Source organism: Dermochelys coriacea, chromosome 6 (assembly GCF_009764565.3).
Source record: "Dermochelys coriacea isolate rDerCor1 chromosome 6, rDerCor1.pri.v4, whole genome shotgun sequence".
Classification (NCBI taxonomy): Eukaryota; Metazoa; Chordata; order Testudines; family Dermochelyidae; genus Dermochelys; species Dermochelys coriacea.
The window spans coordinates 37,655,928-37,673,962 of record NC_050073.1 but is presented as its reverse complement, the minus strand read 5'-3'; the positions used below and the strand labels follow the sequence as shown (position 1 = coordinate 37,673,962).

The following is an 18,035-nucleotide window of genomic DNA, read 5'->3' as shown; positions in this document are numbered from 1 at the left end:
ACAAAGCCCTGGCTGGGATGATTTAGTTGGGGATTGGTCCTGCTTTGAGCAGGGGGTTGGACTAGATGACCTCCTGAGGTCCCTTCCAACCCTGATATTCTATGATTCTATGATCATAGGTGTTGTTTTTAACAATCACAGGTGAAAGAATTCCACAAAAAAGTGTGACTGATAAGTTGATGAGTCCCTTTAAACTACTAATGTTGCTATAGCCTCTTAGAGGGTGGTTCTGCTCCAGTGAAACCAATGAGAGTGTTACCACTGACTTTAACGGGATGGGAGGAGGACCGAGTCCTGAGTTACAACAAACTCTGAATTACATGAAATTTGAATTTCAAGTACAGTACTGTTTCTCCCAAAATTCACAGCCATTTATTGCCTTGCTGCATTTGGGGATTCAGAGGAGGGTTCTTTGTTTTCCAACTGTTGGTCAAAAGCAAACATGACATTCAAAAGATGTATATTCTAATATAACTGAAATCTGGTGGGTTTTTGCTTTGTGTCCTCTAACATGGGTATCAGGGAAAATGTACAATAGTTGTACCATTGCCTCCCTGCAAACTGATACAGTAGCTAAACATTTAGGAATAATGTACTGACCCTGCTGCTTTCAGGCACTACACTGAATTCCTTATTCCACAGAAACTGTAAATGTGGTATCTAACAAGTTCCTGGCTTATAAATGCATCAGATAAGGTCCCTCTCTCAAACACATTCTCTCCAACACCTCCCCAGCAGCTATCCTCCTAAGAAGGGACAGAACTAGTCTACTAAGATGAGTGGCTGTGTGCTTTTAAATCCAATGTACTGGACATAAGGTAATGCCCAGTACAATAAGTCAGGGCTCTGCTGTGAAGGAGCCTCCAGTACCATCTCTTCTTCTCAACATCTGTTTGGGTCTTTGTAGCTCTAATGTCAAGCAGCATATAGAGAAGAAAGGGATTGGAATAATGACAGGTTTCAGAGTAGCAGCTGTGTTAGTCTGTATCCACAAAAAGAAAAGGAGTACTTGTGGCCCTTTAAAGACTAACAAATTTATCTGAGCATAAGCTTTCGTGAGCTACAGCTCATTTCATCCACGGTTTGGAATAAGAAATCCAAAAATTGAGATAAATAAATCTTACAAGATACCATGGTATAATAGTTCAAAAGGGAAGAATAATCTCTTGGTAAAAACAGGGTAGGGTTTTGGTTTTCTTGTTGTTACTTATTTTGTCTACATACATAATGATACATAATGAGATAGGGTGGTATCATCCTAACTTTAGACATGAGAATAGGAAGAACAGACAGGATGTTTGATACAAGACTATCTATGTGTTAACAGGTAAATGGAAGAACCAGGAAAAGATGGTACGATCCTGATTCTCAGGTCCAGCTGAGCTTCACAAAGCATAAAGAGGGCTACCTATATTCTGGGGCAGGCTAAAGGCTGGTTAGGTCCCCAAGTGACTCAACATTCCAGTGACCAAGAATAGTCAGAACACGTCCACATGCATCTTGCTCAACCCATGCTCCCCTGCCCTAGCAGCTACAAAAGAGATAGATCTACTATGCAAGGATAGTCCCCATTGGACGGATCTGTTGGTTTATGGCCCCTACACTGTTGGACTGCATAAAGGGACTCTTAACACAATGAAAACTCAGGTCCCCAGGACTTTCAGTGTCCTGCTTTAAACATTGGGGAAGTACATCCTGCATGCTGGACCTCTATTGTATTAGATTCTATAATCTTGTTTTGCAATGTCCATTGAAATAAAATCCTAAAAGGTCTAGTTGTGTTTATTACACAGCACTTCCTGTTACAATGTTTTTAACTTATAGGTATTTTCCCTTTTGGTCACTACCTCTCCTGAGGATTAGTACAAAATTCCACAATGCTGCACAATAAATAAGGTTACTGTATTGGGTATGTCTTTGCCTCATAAATAGAAGCAACAAAAACACAGCAGACTATCTCTATACTGTTTATTTGAATCAGACAAACCTTAAGAACTCAGGCCTTGTCTGCTCTGCATCAAAATTAAAAAAATTCTGACAAGAATAGGGTACCCAGTGTCCTTAGCCAAAATGTCCCCTCTTTATCTGTTGAGCAGTGAGCTATGTTCAAGTTGGTTGCTGCGCTCCACCTCACAGGTGGCTGCATTTCAGTGGTGTAATATGTATATAGTTAGTGAAGCATTTTAGGATCTTTTGGAATGAATGCTGCCAAATACATTTAAAATATCCTTAGTCTATGCATTTTGTACAGCTCTGCACATAACAAATGAGAAACAAAAGAAAATCAAAATCACGTATGGTAAAGCAGAAACAACATCTCTGATATAAATGGGATTACCCCTTCTTATATCTCATTTGTATTTGTCCCACAGATTATATATGCCAATGTTTCAAGGATTAGTACATACTGGAATCCTTTCTAGGGACTCGGAAAAAACTGGTCTGAGAATTACAGGTGAATTAATTCACCTTATGACACTCAGGGGATTCTCTGCCTGACTCTGGTGCTGACTTTTTCAGCTAGCACTTGTCATTTGTGACAACACAGGTAGCCCCTAGGCCAAATTTTTTGATGTCTCAGAATAGGTAACTTTGCAGCATTCTGAAAAGGTACATGCTTTGAAGACATTCCACTTCCCTATGATTTTTCTATCATATCTGAGAAGCTCTATTACCTAGGGTCAACGTATGCTGAGAAAGACATTGTACAGAATTCAGAAATAAGCAAAACCATGCAGGCACCATTTGAGGAGAGGGAAAATCTGCTGCCCTGAATTTCGAGGACCCTACAACAGAGTTCCTGCTCCACAGCTGACTCAGCAGTGAGTTGTTTGTTTTAATCTCAGTAAATGTTGGTAGCTCAAGATTTGAAATCCAAACTTGAGGTTCATTGTGTAAAATAGTATTTGAAACTGACATTTGCACTAATGTTTTTATATTTCTGAAACAGTCAGATAGGAAACAAGCATGAAGGCTATGTGCAGTTACATTACAAACACACACTCATTTGCAGGGCTTTCCTTTAGTCTCTCATTTTAGTTTGCTTTTCTAATGGAGAAATTCAAACAAGGACACACAAAATAAGAGGCTAGGAATCACTGCTGAAGTACAGAGCCTCTGCCAAACTTGGAAGATCCAAAGGGTGCAAGAGTCAAACTCCCTTGTCAATATCACAATGAGTGCCATCTCCTCCCTACCCCTCTGAGGAAACAATCAGGCAGTTACTCTAAACATTCAGATAACAAAAAGGTCAGATTGTACCTGCCTGATCCCACTCTTCATGCATGAATGGAGGGGAGGGTCTGCTGCCTCCCCAGCAACATCGCTACCTTCCTTGTATTTCTGGGTTCTATGCTGGGGAGGGGCTTGGAAATGCCACATTCAGTGGGAATGAGAACATACATCATTCCCCTACTAGTCCCATGAGGCAGTCAACTTTTCTGTTGAGCCCTTTCACAATGACAAACCCCTTTTAATGAGCTGTTACTATATTGGGACTACCAACAATCTGGATGGTGACACCAGCTGGTCCATAGCACATATCTGGCTAGCTCTTGTCTCTTAGAGATATTAATGGATCAGCAAAATCTGCGGGTCAGACTAATGGTTCCTTTCATTGGAGTCAAACCAGATGATACAATATACAGGGAATTCCATAATGATTCCTAGGGTCTGATTCTCATTTGCAGTAAGGCCCTTTTACACAGCTATGACAGTCCACAGAGGCCTGAAAGTGGTGTAAAACTGTAACTTACCCCCTATCATAAAGGCCTCTTTATGCTGCTAGAGCATTGTCAAAGGGCCTTAATGTAAATGATAATTACACCCACAGAATTTTCTTCCATCCAATGCCAATTGAAGTGAGTGGAAGTTTTAGCATGGATATCAATAGGTACTGGATGAGGCTCTAACAGCCTGTTCCTGCTAAAGCTGAAGTTAAAGGGAGTTTTGTCATTGGAGTCAATGAAAACACATTCAGACCCTTTAAATTAGAATGTCTTTCGAGATAACACTGGGAAAACATTATTTGTATAAATATGTCCTGTATTTATAACAATAATACATTGGACTTTTATAGCACTTTTCATTCAAGGGCCTCAAAGCACTTCTGAAAAGGTGAGTCAACATCATTCTCACTCTTTTACAGATGACAAAACAGAAGTATAGAGAGGTAAGTGACGTATAGAAGGTCAACTAACTCTGCACTAACTTTTCCAAATGAATGAGAAACTGGATAGCATTTAAAAATTAAATAAAGGAATGTTTATATTAATGTAGAGTTTGTTAGACTCACAGACTTTAAGGTCAGAAGAGACCATTGTGATCATCTTGTCTGACTTCCTGCACATCGCAGGCCAGAGAATCTCACCCACCCACTCCTGAAATAGACCCCTAACCTCTGGCTGAGTTACTGAAGTCCTCAAATCATGGTTTAAAGACTTCAATTTAAAGAAAATCCACCATTTACACTAGTTTAAACCTGCAAGTAACCCAGGCCCTATGCTGCACAGAAAGGCAAAACCCCCGCAGGGTCTCTGCCAATCTGACCTGGGGGAAAATTCCTTTCTGATCCCAAATATGGCGAACAGTTAGATGTTGAGCATGTGGGCAAAACCCACTAGGCAGATACCTGGGAAAGAATTCTCTGAAGAAACTCAGAGCCCTCCCCCCATTTAGTGTCTCATCTCCAGCCGTTGGGGATTTTTGCTACTGACAGTCCCCGATGCACCACATGCCATCGCAGGCAGTCTCTTTATAAAGCTGTAATGTTAAAATTGATGTGAAGTGCCTTACAAACAGAAAGCAGAAGGAATTTTTTTTTTTTAAAGAGAGTTTTGCGCAATATACTAAATGTAACAAAGGGTGCAATCCTGGCCCCACTGAAGTCAATGGCAAAATTCCCACTGATTTCAACGGTGCCAGGATTTCACCCTTAGGCGCCAGTCCTGCAAACACTTATCTCCATGCTTAGCTTTAAGCATCTGAATAGTGTGAATGACTACATATGTTTTTAAACTTCTCCACATGTATAAGTGTTTACAGGACTGGGACCCTAATTTGAACTTTAATAATGAAATTAAAATCTCTGAGCTATAAATAATAATAATATGAATACTTTTCACTTCTATGGCACATCCCATTTAAGGATCTTAAAGTGCTTTACATACAATGAATTAAACATAACAATGTCCTTGTGAGGCAGATAAGCACTGTTATTCTCACTTTACAGATGAAGAATTTTAGGAACAATGAAATTAAAGGAATACTGGCAGGTCCCAAACTTTGATTTTAAAATAAGTAGTAGCAATGCTTCCATGACTTTTTTTAAAAAAAAACCCAGTGGAACAGATCTTTTACAAACAAGTAAAAATTATCATATTTGCAGTTCAAATTCCATTGTTCTACGATATATGAGCACCAGAAAATGAAACTAACACTGACTAAATAAAACTGACTAGCCTGTTTTCACTGCCCTGATTTTGCAAACACGTTCAGGTGTGCAAGGCCTGGTCTACACTACAAACTTACGTCAGTATATCTATGTTGCTCAGGGATGTGAAAAATCTGAACTATACCAAACTAACTCCCGGTGTAGACAGCATTATGTCTACTGCCTCTCAGGGAGGTGGAGTACCTATGCTAACAGAAGCCACAGATCTGTAAATGTAGACAAGCCCTAAGTTTTTGCAGGATTGGGCCCTAAGTGTAGTGTGTTTGCTTTTTTATTACTTTGTATTGTTTGTTCAGCATGAATACTGAAAAGTAAATACTAAAAGGTAAATCCAAGCAACATACATGTTGACTTCAATAGGAGCTCCAAGCACTAGTGATTGTTGGATCAGCTCCCTATAAGAAGAAAAATGTAAAAGATCCTACTTTCCAAGGTTAACACTCTCAAAATGATTGTGGGTTTAACAATGTAGCATCCCTGTGCAAATAAAAATTTTCCACCATAATTACATTGCCACTATTATAACTTTCCATGTGGACACCCTTATTCCAGAATAAAAGTGCCTTTTTTTCAGTTTACCTTGTGTCGCTTTGGAAGGAGTATATGCTAAACTGGAAAAAGGTACTCTTATTCCGGAATAAGAGTGTCCACAAGGGGTGTTATACCAGTATAATGATAGCAATATAATTATACTAGTAAATTTTCCCATGTAGACAAGCCCTTAGGCAAGTTTCCATCGATTGCTGTGTACTGAGATTGCCACCTTCCTTAATCTCAAGTGGTGCATTGTCCTTAAACCATACCATATTTTTAACATAATAATCCTTAATGCTTAATAGCACTAATCATCTTCAAAGCACCTTAAAAACAATGACCCCATTCCTGCAAGCTATTTTGCATTGGTGGACCTTTATATCTGGGTAGATCCCAAAAAATGTAAATGAGGATCGGTCTACATGGACTAGTTTCCATTAAAGTATTTTCCATTAAAAAAAATTAAAATAAAAGAATACATTGACTTTTTCCCCCCAAAAAAAGTTTTCCTGGAAATTTGTGATCTTTTTGTCAAAACTAAACAAAAAAAATGTATTTTTATCAGGCACTAATAGAACACTTTTCAGTTTGGGGTTTTTTTCCCCCTTCCCATTTTCACATTCATTTAGTCTCTTTTCAAGATGAAAATAAAGGAGGAGTGGAGTGGGAGGTCTGAACCCAGAAAATTGAAAAATTTTCAGTTGACTTAAAATAATAACCATTTTTTTTGTTTCAAATCAAAACATTTTTGATTCATTTCAATGAAAAATTTAAAAAATGAACATTTCTGTGAAAGTTTTCATATAGTTGGACAATTATTATTTGTTAATCAAAAAGACCACCCACTTCCTCTATAGCTTCTCTAAAATCCAGCATTTGCTCTCCATTCCTAATGCCAAAATTTGTCTCAACTTCTGCAATCTTTGGCTTTCTGTACTTCGTAACTCACCTCATTCATTCATTCTCTTCCAGCTTAGTCAAGATTTTGGTGCAAAAATCATTTCCTTCTCCCATCACTCCATCTCTTTATCATGTCACACCCTTTTTTTATTCTTAAGTGTTGAAATCAAAGCAGCAACACTGTAGTTAAGAGTCTGTTTTCATTTTCATTATGTTATAAATTATAACCTCAGATTTTTAATTCAGACTAGGGAGTTTTTCAAATCCAATGAAACTATCAGCCCAAACTACTTCTGGTTTAGAGATGCATAAAAATATTGAAATTAGAGATTATCATTATTATTATTGCCTATTTCTAGAACAAATCAGAGATGCATTTTGAAAAGTAAATTTTTTTTAGTCTTTCAGCCATTTTCAGGACCTTCTGAAATCCACAATAATTTCCTGTTGCATTCAATAGGAGTTAGAAGGGGGCCCTTCAAGAACAAAAATTCTCTCCAATCTACAGTCTGGATCTTATGGGTTATTCTGAACTCATTCTGTACATAGAAATTCTACTGATATTGATGTGAGTCAGCAGGGCAGCCTGGATTGCAGAATGTGCAATGGAGATCTGCACTGCTGATAAGAGATCCACACTGCGGAGCAGAGGGGAGAGTTTTGCCCTGAAAGCAGAGTAATATGATCTTTTCAGCTACAATAAAATGTAATTAAGGTAAACACTTCCAAGTTTGGGAAGTGACTACTATTCTGAACTTATCCTTTTAGAAGCTCCACTGATGGTTTATGATTTTATGAATATTGTTACTACAGGAGAAGTCCCAGGAGAAGGTGCTCAACTGTTGGACTGTCAGCCTCTTGACAGGATTCTGCATAGCAAAAATGCTATGAAGTGGCATGCTACTTTAGCACTTTGACTATGCAAAGGACCTATCAAATGCAATAGCGTGACAATGTGCAAAATCCTGGTTAACACAGGGGGCCCCTCTGAGGTCCAAAGCCATCCCTTTTGTTTTATAGTTTAACATACATTTGAGACTATTAAGAAAAAAAGAACTTAAACAGAAATAGCTGATAAGGATCTGACTTAGCCAAACAATGGGAAGGAAATTCAGAGTTAAAGCTAGCACTTAGTTCTTAGCACTCCCCATTGTGCCTAGATACTATACTGTAGAATGATTTTACAAGACATACAATACTAAGGCATAACACCGTGAGGTAAGGAGCCTTAGATCTGAATTTCCCATGCTTTTGTTAGTTTAAGTTCAGGCCATGAACATTATTTTAACTTGGTATTTGTATTTCTTGGGACTAATTGTTCCACAATCTCTGAATCCTTGTTGTGAGTGGAATACAGCATGCGGCACAGGTTCCACTCACAACAAGGAGGACAAAGGATTCAGTGATCAGAGGACAATTAGTCCCAATTAGGCTTATTTCGCAGCTCAGTGTAAAGGGCGGGGGAAGGGTGCTAAAATTTTTAAAAAGAAAAGGGGTACTTGTGGCACCTTAGAGACTAAAAGATTTATTAATAAATTTAATTTATTAACTAATAAATTTGTTAGTCTCTAAGGTGCCACAAGTACTCCTTTTCTTTTTACAGATACAGACTAACACGGCTGCTACTCTGAAACCTAATTTTTTTAAGAAACAGGTCCCTCCGGCAAGTTACAGTGAGATCACTAAAGTTACAAGTGAACTTCAGAACCTGGCACCTCATACACAATACTACATTCTGATGAGTTTCACTAAGGGTATGTCTACAGTAAAAATGCTACAGTGACACAGCTTCGCTGCTGCAGTGCTTCAGTGTAGATGCTACCTACCCCAACAGCAGGGATTCTCTTGTTGGTGTAGGTAATTCACCTCCCCAAGAGGCAGTAGCTAAATTGACGGAAGAATTATTCTGTTGACCTAGCACTGTCTATACTGGGAGTTAAGTCACCTTAACTATGCCACTCAGGGGTGCAGATTGTTCACACCTCTGAGCAAGGTCGTTAACCCAACTTAATTTTCTAGTGTAGACCAGGCCTAAGTCTGTGCCATTGGAGGGCAAAGTCATTAGCATCTAGAGGTGATGGAACACTATTTGTAAAATATGTAATGTAACAAATGTTGGCAGTTTTCGTCAAGTAGTTTATTCGTCAAATCACTTGTTCTAGCTTTCAACCAACTGTCCTATTGACACACCTCATTTTAAATTAGCTTCAAAAATCAAGGTTAAAAATACTTACATATGTACATGTGGAGGCTGGAACCTGCTCTGGTTGATGTTGTAGTGTGTAAATGCCTGGGTTGGATTTGAGCTGTATTCATCCACTGTTATGGTAACTTTGCCTTGTGAAGGAATTCCATGAGCCATCCTTCCTCCTTATAGACATGAGCAATTTACAACTTTCCAGAGCCAAGAATGGCGGTGGGCATTGTGTTCCAGCCAAGTTCTGAACCCAAGGATCTCCTCATCAACACAACAGAGTTCTACAAAAGGAAGAAAAATAACACAGACACAGTGTTTAAAGTCCTGAGATTCCAAAAAGATCAAATTATGGCTGTATTTCAATCTAGTCCTATGCTGATATTCTTTGGAAATTTCTATCTACGTATTTCTAATGTACCCATTTATTTTAGTATCTGGCCACTAAATGTTAAGTATACCTGCATCTTTTTTTTAAAGCTTCTTCACTTTGCACTGTTTTAAGTACCTTTGTAGTATGGATTGTTTAAAATAAGACTTTGTTTACACTACAAAATAATCTGTGTGGAAAGCCCCAGCTAAGTGCCCCATGTTTACTATTCCTCTTAATTTTAAATAAACATCTAGTGCTAATTACAGCTGTGAAAGTTAATAACTGGGCCTAACTTCATGAAGGTCAATTGGCTCGTCAAATGCCTGGACCCTCTTCGAAGCACAGTTAGCTTTACAAAATTGGTTACATTTCGTCAGATCTTTTGCCAGCTGAATATAAGACAGACCATCTTACAAAGCTATAACAAAAGGTAAACTCAAACCAGTTTGGTTCAAAGTATTTATTTCTTTCAGAAGGATAACTGGTATTTGAGCAGCATTACCGATATACTCATTCTACCTGCAACAAAACTAAGCTTTCTACACACTTTACATAATCAAATAGTTGTGATTTATTTGCTACTATTACCAGCCTTCTCTCAGTGCACATATAAAATTCTATTAATGAGAATTCTACATATATATATATATATATACACAAAATAAAAGTAAAACATGCTCCTCTGCCTATACACACACGCCTGAGTTACTCACAATGTGCCAGTCACTAAAGTACCAACACCTTTTCTAGTGCACCAGACATCACCAAATTTCAGTACATGTACACGTACGCGCGCACACACACACACACACACACACACACACACAGAGCCATCATAAAGAATATTAGCATTCAGAGCGGAGAAGCCCGGTGATCTAGCAGTGTGAGCACAGGCCTAAGAGCCAGGAACGCCCAACTTCTAATCTCAGTTCTGACTCCTTCATAAACTCATTCCGCCCCCTCTCATCTGTAAAATGAGGATACCAAGACGACCCTACTTTACAAGGGTATTGTGAAAATTGATCAGTTAATGTCCATAAAGCGGTTTCAAGCTCTGTGTAAGTACTATTTATGGGCCAGATCCTCAGCTGGAGGATCTGGCCTTAAATTACTAGATGCAAGGAGTAGGTTCTTGTATTTATGTGTAAATTACAAGAGTAAATCTCCATTTGCTGAAATGAGAACATACAAAATAGGAGGGAGGAGACTGATCTGAACCTCAGGCATCAAACTATGCAATATTTTTCCTACAGTGATGCTCTTGGACTATTCTTAGCTCCCAAACAGAAGTATGTTTACCACATGCAACATTAAAATTTTGAAATCTTTGCTTTGTAATAAAAATATATTTAGATTACAAGACTAGTTTCCAGTTTGGCATAAAATATTACAAAAACGCCAGGCAAATGGCATTTGGCCTGCCATAGGCCATTTATTTTATTATTTTACAACCTCAGGCCTACCTCCGCTTCCATATGTTAGTTGGGCAAAGAAATTTCACAATCTTCATTCCAGGAATAGGATTCTCTCATCCATTTCCAATATCAGTAAAAAGCAGACAAAATTAAACAAAACCTTAAAATTCTTACCGAGAGAGAGAGAGCTACTTGTGATTTTGTATGTTTCAGTGAAATCACTGTTTGGTCTTTATACTAATTTGCCTTCACAAGAATAGTACTAAGGGTCTGAGGGATAAAATCAACAAGGCAAGATTTACTAAATCAAATCTTTGCCCTGTTAATTGTGATGCAAGATACATGTAATAACTGCTCACGAATCATAATGTGGTGGTTTTCATACCAAGTTTGCAGCTGTTTCCTTAATTTCCCTCACAATTATATTTTACTGTTATTTTGCATAACAGTAAAACACAACACCTGCTTCAAATTGCAGTCCTGTTCTAAGTACTGTAATTCTTTTGAGATACAAACTATTAAGAGTGTGCAGCGTAAAAACTGCATAATTGCACTGCACTCAAAAGTAAATACAAATGAAAACATCTTCCCGTTAGAGAAATGACTACCATTAAAAAGAATGCTAGCCATCAAGGCTTGAAGGAGAAAAAATACACATTTTTATACAAGAACTTTAGGGTTTACATAAATTAGGGAGTAGTGTGGAAATTACATGCCCAATCTTATTTTTTTTGCAATCAAAATCTACTGTGTAAAACAGAGAAAATTAAAAGCAACCACAACCAAATTTTTGCTCAGACTTTTAGAAAGGCTATGTACTTCCACTAACAGTATAAGCAAAAGTCAGAACATTACATTTCCTATTACGAGTAACTCAGAAGAAAATTTAATTTGCTCATTAGAGTGAATTATACACAAAGATAATATTAATCATTTTACAATGTTCATAAAACTATTACAAAAATATAAATTTCAGCTAACTAGCATAAAACAGAAGTACTAAGAGGATATTGGATAGTCATATATAAAATACTTTTAAGTTGTTCCATTGTATTATTTAAAGTAAAAACTTCCCATAATATTTAATTCTAAATATATACCTTTATGCTTAAATAAGACTAAGTTAAACAAAGCATCAAATTAAATTGAAAGGTAACAATGAAAATCCAAAGTGGAAAAAAGTCAAATATATGACGGGGAGGCTGATTTTAATTTCATTTTCCTAATTTCCCTTGAATGTTTTATATACCAATACAGCTCACCTATCAGAGGTGTCAGATTATTATCTTTTTTAATATGGCGTTCTTTGAAGAGAATGTCAAACAGAAGCAGAGTATTTCAGAACTTTCATAAACAATAAGGAAAAAAAGGCTTATTTTTCAGCACTATTGTTCTTCTCACCCCCCTGACAGTAAGCACTCACTGAGATGATGAGCACAAAAGAATAGCTGCATGTTTTTTTCATAGCTGTCAAGTGCAACCTAGTATGCAATATTCTCCACTTCTTACCTGATAATTTTTAAGCAAGAAATCTAACTATAAAAAGGATATGCAATCCACTTTATTATATCATGTTTTACTAATGATATGCCAGAGGTTATTCTGGGAATGCCAATAGTTATCTTTCAGTGTGTATTTATGATTTAAAATGTTATAAAGAAATACCTTAGTGCATGGGTCTGTTTGTTCAGTTTTAAATCTATAAAATGTACAAGGCTGGCACTTTTTAAAACAAAAGGCAGACATTAATTTTATACTACAGCTTACTTTTCTAAGGAGTATTCATGTTGAGCATCTTTTACAGTTTTATTTTAATTCTACCTGTAATTAAAACATTATACATAATAGCTCTTTGGACTTATTAAAAAAAATCCCCCTCAAATTTAAGCACTTGTGTGTCCTCAATTTGATCAATCAATGCTTTTTCTCTTCTGACTGGTATTAGTTGGAGAAAATTTCAGTCTGTCAAGACTGAAAAGGGGTTAAATTAGATGTTAACGTTTTCTTTTCAAGTAGGCTTCCAATATCTGTTATATCAACGTTGATAGAGCAACAACATATTTAAAAAATACTAACGCAAGCCCACCACAACAAATAAGGTAGTTATTTGGTCTCTCATAGGTTACTACAGCATGTGCTTGTGATTATTTAACAATTTGCCCGAAATCGCTGCAATGTGGAACAGTACTATACTTTTCATGCAACTCCAACTTCATCCTATCCATCAAGAGTGGTGCATATATCAGAGTGACACCCCATATAAAGAAAAGGAGTACTTGTGGCACCTTAGAGACTAACAAATTTATTAGTCTCTAAGGTGCCACAAGTCCTCCTTTTCTTTTTGCGAATACAGACTAACACGGCTGCTACTCTGAAACACCCCATATACTAAGTGTAGACGTGCGTTTTAAAATTTCATTCAGGACAACACATTACCCACTCTGCACACACTTCTAGATAAGCGCTCGCAGACTTCAAGAGAGAGCAGGAGGCATGAAAAGTTAAATGACACTAGTGATGCCCACAGAAAGCTTATCCAAAAACCATTCACACACACCTTGAGTCGCACAGAGAAACAAACGCGACGCTGTGCATTCATAAATACCACCACCCTCCCCCCCCTTCACACACACACCGACTTCCTCTCCCTTCATGTGTCTGTGGAATAAAACCTCATGGCAAGCCGATCCCGCGGGATAAATGATCCAGATGCCAAAATGGTTATCTCTGTCGCACTCAGTACTAGGCGGAAAAGGCAGAAGTGGTACCAGTCTCCACACGCTACCTCCTCTATCAGTCAGTCCATGCCCGGCGGCCGCCTCGTACTCTCTGGGCACCCTCCGTGCGGCTGGTGTGAGTCCGCTGGGCGCCTGGCTCACTCCCTCTCACCCCCTTTGCCCCCCAGGCTCGGATCGATTGATCACAATCAGTGGCCAATGGCTCCGACACCGCACCATCCGGCCTTTTGTACAGCATCCCCCTTTCCCAACGTCATTCATCCCATCCGATCTTCCCCTTCCACTAGACGAGCTGGCATTATAGCCCAGATCAAACCCGCACACACCACACAGCCACAGCCCCCAGGAAGCACAAACCCGCCCTGCAAGCTCCTGAATTTGCAATTGCTCTTGTGTTTATTATTTCCTCGAGGAAGGGGGGGGCATTTCTGCTTTTTTTTTTTTAATATATAAAGTTGCCATCCTCCTTTTCCCTGCCCGCTCTCTGAAATTAATGCACGTTATTTTTCCACGCCCACATTTGCACTAAAACTGATTTTTGGGGGGGGGTTACGAGAGACATATTCAACCAACCAGAGAATAAATGCTTTTTATTGCAGCTGTGTCATTTCCACTATCCCCCCCCCCAAAAAAAATATCCTTCCTCTCTAAAGGTTCCCAAGTGCCCTAGGCCTCTGGGATCAGGATTTCAAAGCATGTTGTAAAATGTAGTTCTCTCGCATATAAAATAGACACAGAAACTCCAGCTCTGAATATAAAAGAAACCGGTTTGCAATCGGTACTTTTCTTGGAGTCTCGCTTCCCCCGCCCCTCCGGTTGCCCGCTTTGGTGGGGGTGGGGGGAAGGAGGAGAAAAAGCCCCCTTCAAATGCACAAAAAAATCGGAGCAAACGCTACATTTCAGTTTGAATGTAACTGTACTTTGCATTTCGCCCGCTTGATCTGCGTTTCCTTGGTCTCTCCAGCAAGCAAAATGCTCCCTGGCCTACCCTCCCCCTGTCGTGCTCTAACATTATAACCCCGATCACCCGAGACTTTCTAGTAAACAGCCAGGAAAATTCATCCCATTTCTCTCACTCTCTCTCTCTCCTGCCAAATCACTTCATCACTACCTCCCCCCCCCCCCGACAAGAAATAACGCAGTGGGGGATGGGGGGGGCTTGCATGGGGTGGAGGGAGGGAGACAAGACACTCAGCTCAACAAAATAATTAGCTTTTCAAGCTGCAAAAAATAAGCCCCAAACAAATGAAAACCAAACCATCCAGCTAAATGACCATTCTGGTGAACGGAAATAAGCAGCCAGTTTTATTCTGATTCTTGTTTAAAGCAGCCTGGCTCAGGCGCTGCTGCGCTAGACCCTGCCTGATCCCCTTCTACTTGTACATGACAAGGCACCTCTAACCCGAGCCTTTGTGTTTTCTTATTTTGCCATTTGATTTCTCTCCCCTTCTCTCTAATCGGGGTTGATTACCTTTCTTTTTCTGGCTGCTGCGGTGTGTCCTAGGGATGCCTTCAGTGCTGGGAGAGGAACCGATCCAGGGGGGAGTTGAGAGAGCTGGTTAAGAGAAAGGCTGGAAGGTGGAGGTTGGTGTAAGCAGGGCAAAACCTTCGACCCTGAGGGTCCCCCGGCTGGCTGGAGAGTGGAAATGAGAGACACCGAGAGAAAGAATGAGAGCGGAGCCTCGATCTGGGAGAGAGAGCGAGCGAGAGAGACAGAGGGGAGAGCGAGCGAGAGCAAAGAAGGGGGAGAGCAGAGCCGTGCAGTGAGAAGGGGCTGCCACTGGGGTCAGGGAGCAGAGCACCAGGAAACAGGGCGGCCAAGGAGCTCTGCACACACACATACAGCCAGCCAGCTCCTCCTGCTGCCTGTGACTTCACTGCCCAAGCGGCGCGGGGCGGGGGGGGCAGCTCTTCTGCCAAACTGCTGCAATTCCCCCTCCCGTGGAGCCTGGAAGCGAAAGAAAGGAGAAGCGCTGTGTTAGTTGGGTCAAAGGAGGAAGACAGACTGAGCATCGCGTGTGAAATAAGTAATAATAAAAGGCAGGAAATTCAGGAGACTTTTCTGACAAGGAAGCCCACAAACCAACCTGCACTGTAAGACCTGCCCACTGTAAGAAAGCCCTCAGCTGGGGCTAGGTGAGAACAAAGTAGGCATACTTTAGGACCAGAAGCCCCCAAAACCTTGTCTCCCCCAGATTTCTGCACTTCTGCTTTCCCTTGTGAAAAGCACATTTTCTGTAATGCAGGAGGTACGATGGCTGGTTGAAATGTGTTAATTGTTCTAGAACAAGAATTAACCTCAGTGCCCAGGAGAACGGGTAATAAACATGGTTTTTTAAAAAGAAAGGGAGTACTTGTGGCACCTTAGAGGGTGCCACAAGTACTCCTTTTCTTTTTTGCGGATGCAGACTAACACGGCTGCTACTCTGAAACCCATGGTTTTTTTAGTAGGGTTTGTTGGGATTTTTCTTTTTTTCCCCCCCTTTCCTCCTAAGAAGCCTATAGTAATTGTCTCAACAGTCACACCAGAAGCAAAGTAAACACTGGAACTGTTTGTTCTTTTTCTCTGAAGACAACAAGTGGAAGAAAAGACTTCTAAAACCATATAAGTATGGGCAAAAAGGGGAGAGAAATGTCAAAGAAACCCCAGAAAATCATGTTGATAAAACTGTTTTTATCTGACCTTGAAGAATGATGTCCAGTAGGGTCCTATGCATTTAAAAGTTCTGCTGGCTTTGGCCAGCCTTAGGATATGCATGGCAACTAGACCTAAATTTCTTGTTGAAGACAGCCTCACAGATCTAGACTTTCATCAGATAGAAATCCAGTAGGAGAGCAAAGGCAGCAGCAGACATATGCAACAAATTAACCGTTATCCAGCTAAGCAGCCTAAAATATATTAAGTCACAAGGAGTTTTTTCAAGGCTGGTCATAAGGCTTTTCTGGGCTTATTTTAGGGTGATCATTGTAAGGCCCCAAAGAGATTTCATTTGTTTCGGCTAAAATGGTCCTCAAACAAGTGAGTCTTCCTTCTCACCAAATAAAGGCCACATTTAAAGTACTGAACTGGAGTCTGAACTTCAGAGAAACACATTCCACCACTGGAAAAAATATTGGTCTGAGATACTTGGATAGGGCACAGGACTGAGAATCAGAAGAGACAGGTGCTATCTACTGGCTCTCTCACTGATTTGCTTTACCTTGGGCACTTCTTTGTTCCTCTGTTTCCTCATCTGTAAATTGGGGCATATATTTACTACAACTTGCAGATCACTTTGCTTCCACCCACACATTTCAGTATATAAGTGCTAAATCATTACACAGGCAATGTGTCTGAGAAATGCAACATTTCCAGTGAAATGGGGACCCATTGGACCCCAAATTCTTTGAATAAATTAAATAAGTTCTGACAATTCTGGGCCTCCTAGGCAATTCTCTTATATGCACAGAGGAGTGGCAAGAATTTTTGAGTAATCATTAGTCAAGTTGACAGTGCAAGGAAGGAGGAAGGAATTTGGGCCGAAATGTTCTTAAGTGATCACTGGTTAAAAATGAGGGCACCAGAGACCAGTGGCTACTCTGGAAGGATGTGAAACAGGAATAGATGTGGTCCTGAGGTTGTCCCAGCAGAGCAAATCTTCTTAGATTGATTAAAGTGGTTTTTGGAATACAACTTCCTATTTTGTTTTCCTACCTTTCTTCTTTAATTGATAAATAAGTGTTAAGTTCCTGAAAACATTAAACACAAGAATGCAAGATAAGCAAGAATAGAAAAATTATGGTAAGTCTGTCTTTATTTTGACTGGGGATTTTGATTTATTAATACAAATTTTGATGAGATTATCTAAGGGTATACATTTGGGAATAGAAAAAGTAAACAAGTGGTTTGGTATGAATGCCACAGGTTTGATTTTCTGGTTCAATGAAATTAAAAATGTTCTTCAAGTTCTAACAAACAGCTTTTTTTTTTTTACATAAATGCTTCCTAGTTCTAATGGGAAAAAAGATCTACGTAAACATGTTTTTAGAGCCTAGACAATTTTTTTACACTTATATTAATTCAAAATGAACTACAAGAAATACACGGACTAGGCTGATGTCTACTAAAAGTTTCATTACAGATTTCATTGTTTTGTAAAATAAATAGGTGCTATAGAAGCTCCCCTTGTCATTCCATCGCAGTCCCACTAACTAATACCATTGTATTTTATCTCTGACAAACAGAAGAAAGGAGGGTAGGATTTTCAGAAGTGCACAAGGAAGTTAGGGATACAATCCCCAATGAAAGTCAATGGACTTGTGCACCTACCTCCATCAGCCACTTTGGAAAGTTTCTCCAAATCATCTGTGAAACTGTACAAGAAAAGCATTTTTAAAGTCTTTCTTTAAGGATGGGTTCTCTAAACAAAGAAAAGTTTTGCACATCTTC

General features: G+C 39.3%; 1 protein-coding gene across 2 annotated transcripts in view; it reads right to left on the bottom strand.

The window, feature by feature from the left end:
• Positions 1 to 15,510, bottom strand: part of MPPED2 (metallophosphoesterase domain containing 2) — a 130,289-nt gene extending 114,779 nt beyond the window's left edge. Inside the window, exons 1-2 of one of the 2 annotated variants that reach the window (XM_038407706.2) lie at positions 15,078 to 15,510; positions 9,121 to 9,364 (exon numbers count right to left, since the gene is read on the bottom strand). In XM_038407706.2, the coding sequence (XP_038263634.1) occupies positions 9,121 to 9,248 (128 nt within the window). In that variant the 5' untranslated portion in view covers positions 9,249 to 9,364; positions 15,078 to 15,510. Of the gene's footprint in view, positions 1 to 9,120; positions 9,365 to 13,653; positions 13,826 to 15,077 lie in introns of those variants that run through there. The other variant, XM_038407707.2, reaches the window with a different exon arrangement.
• Positions 15,511 to 18,035: the final 2,525 nt, after the last annotated feature.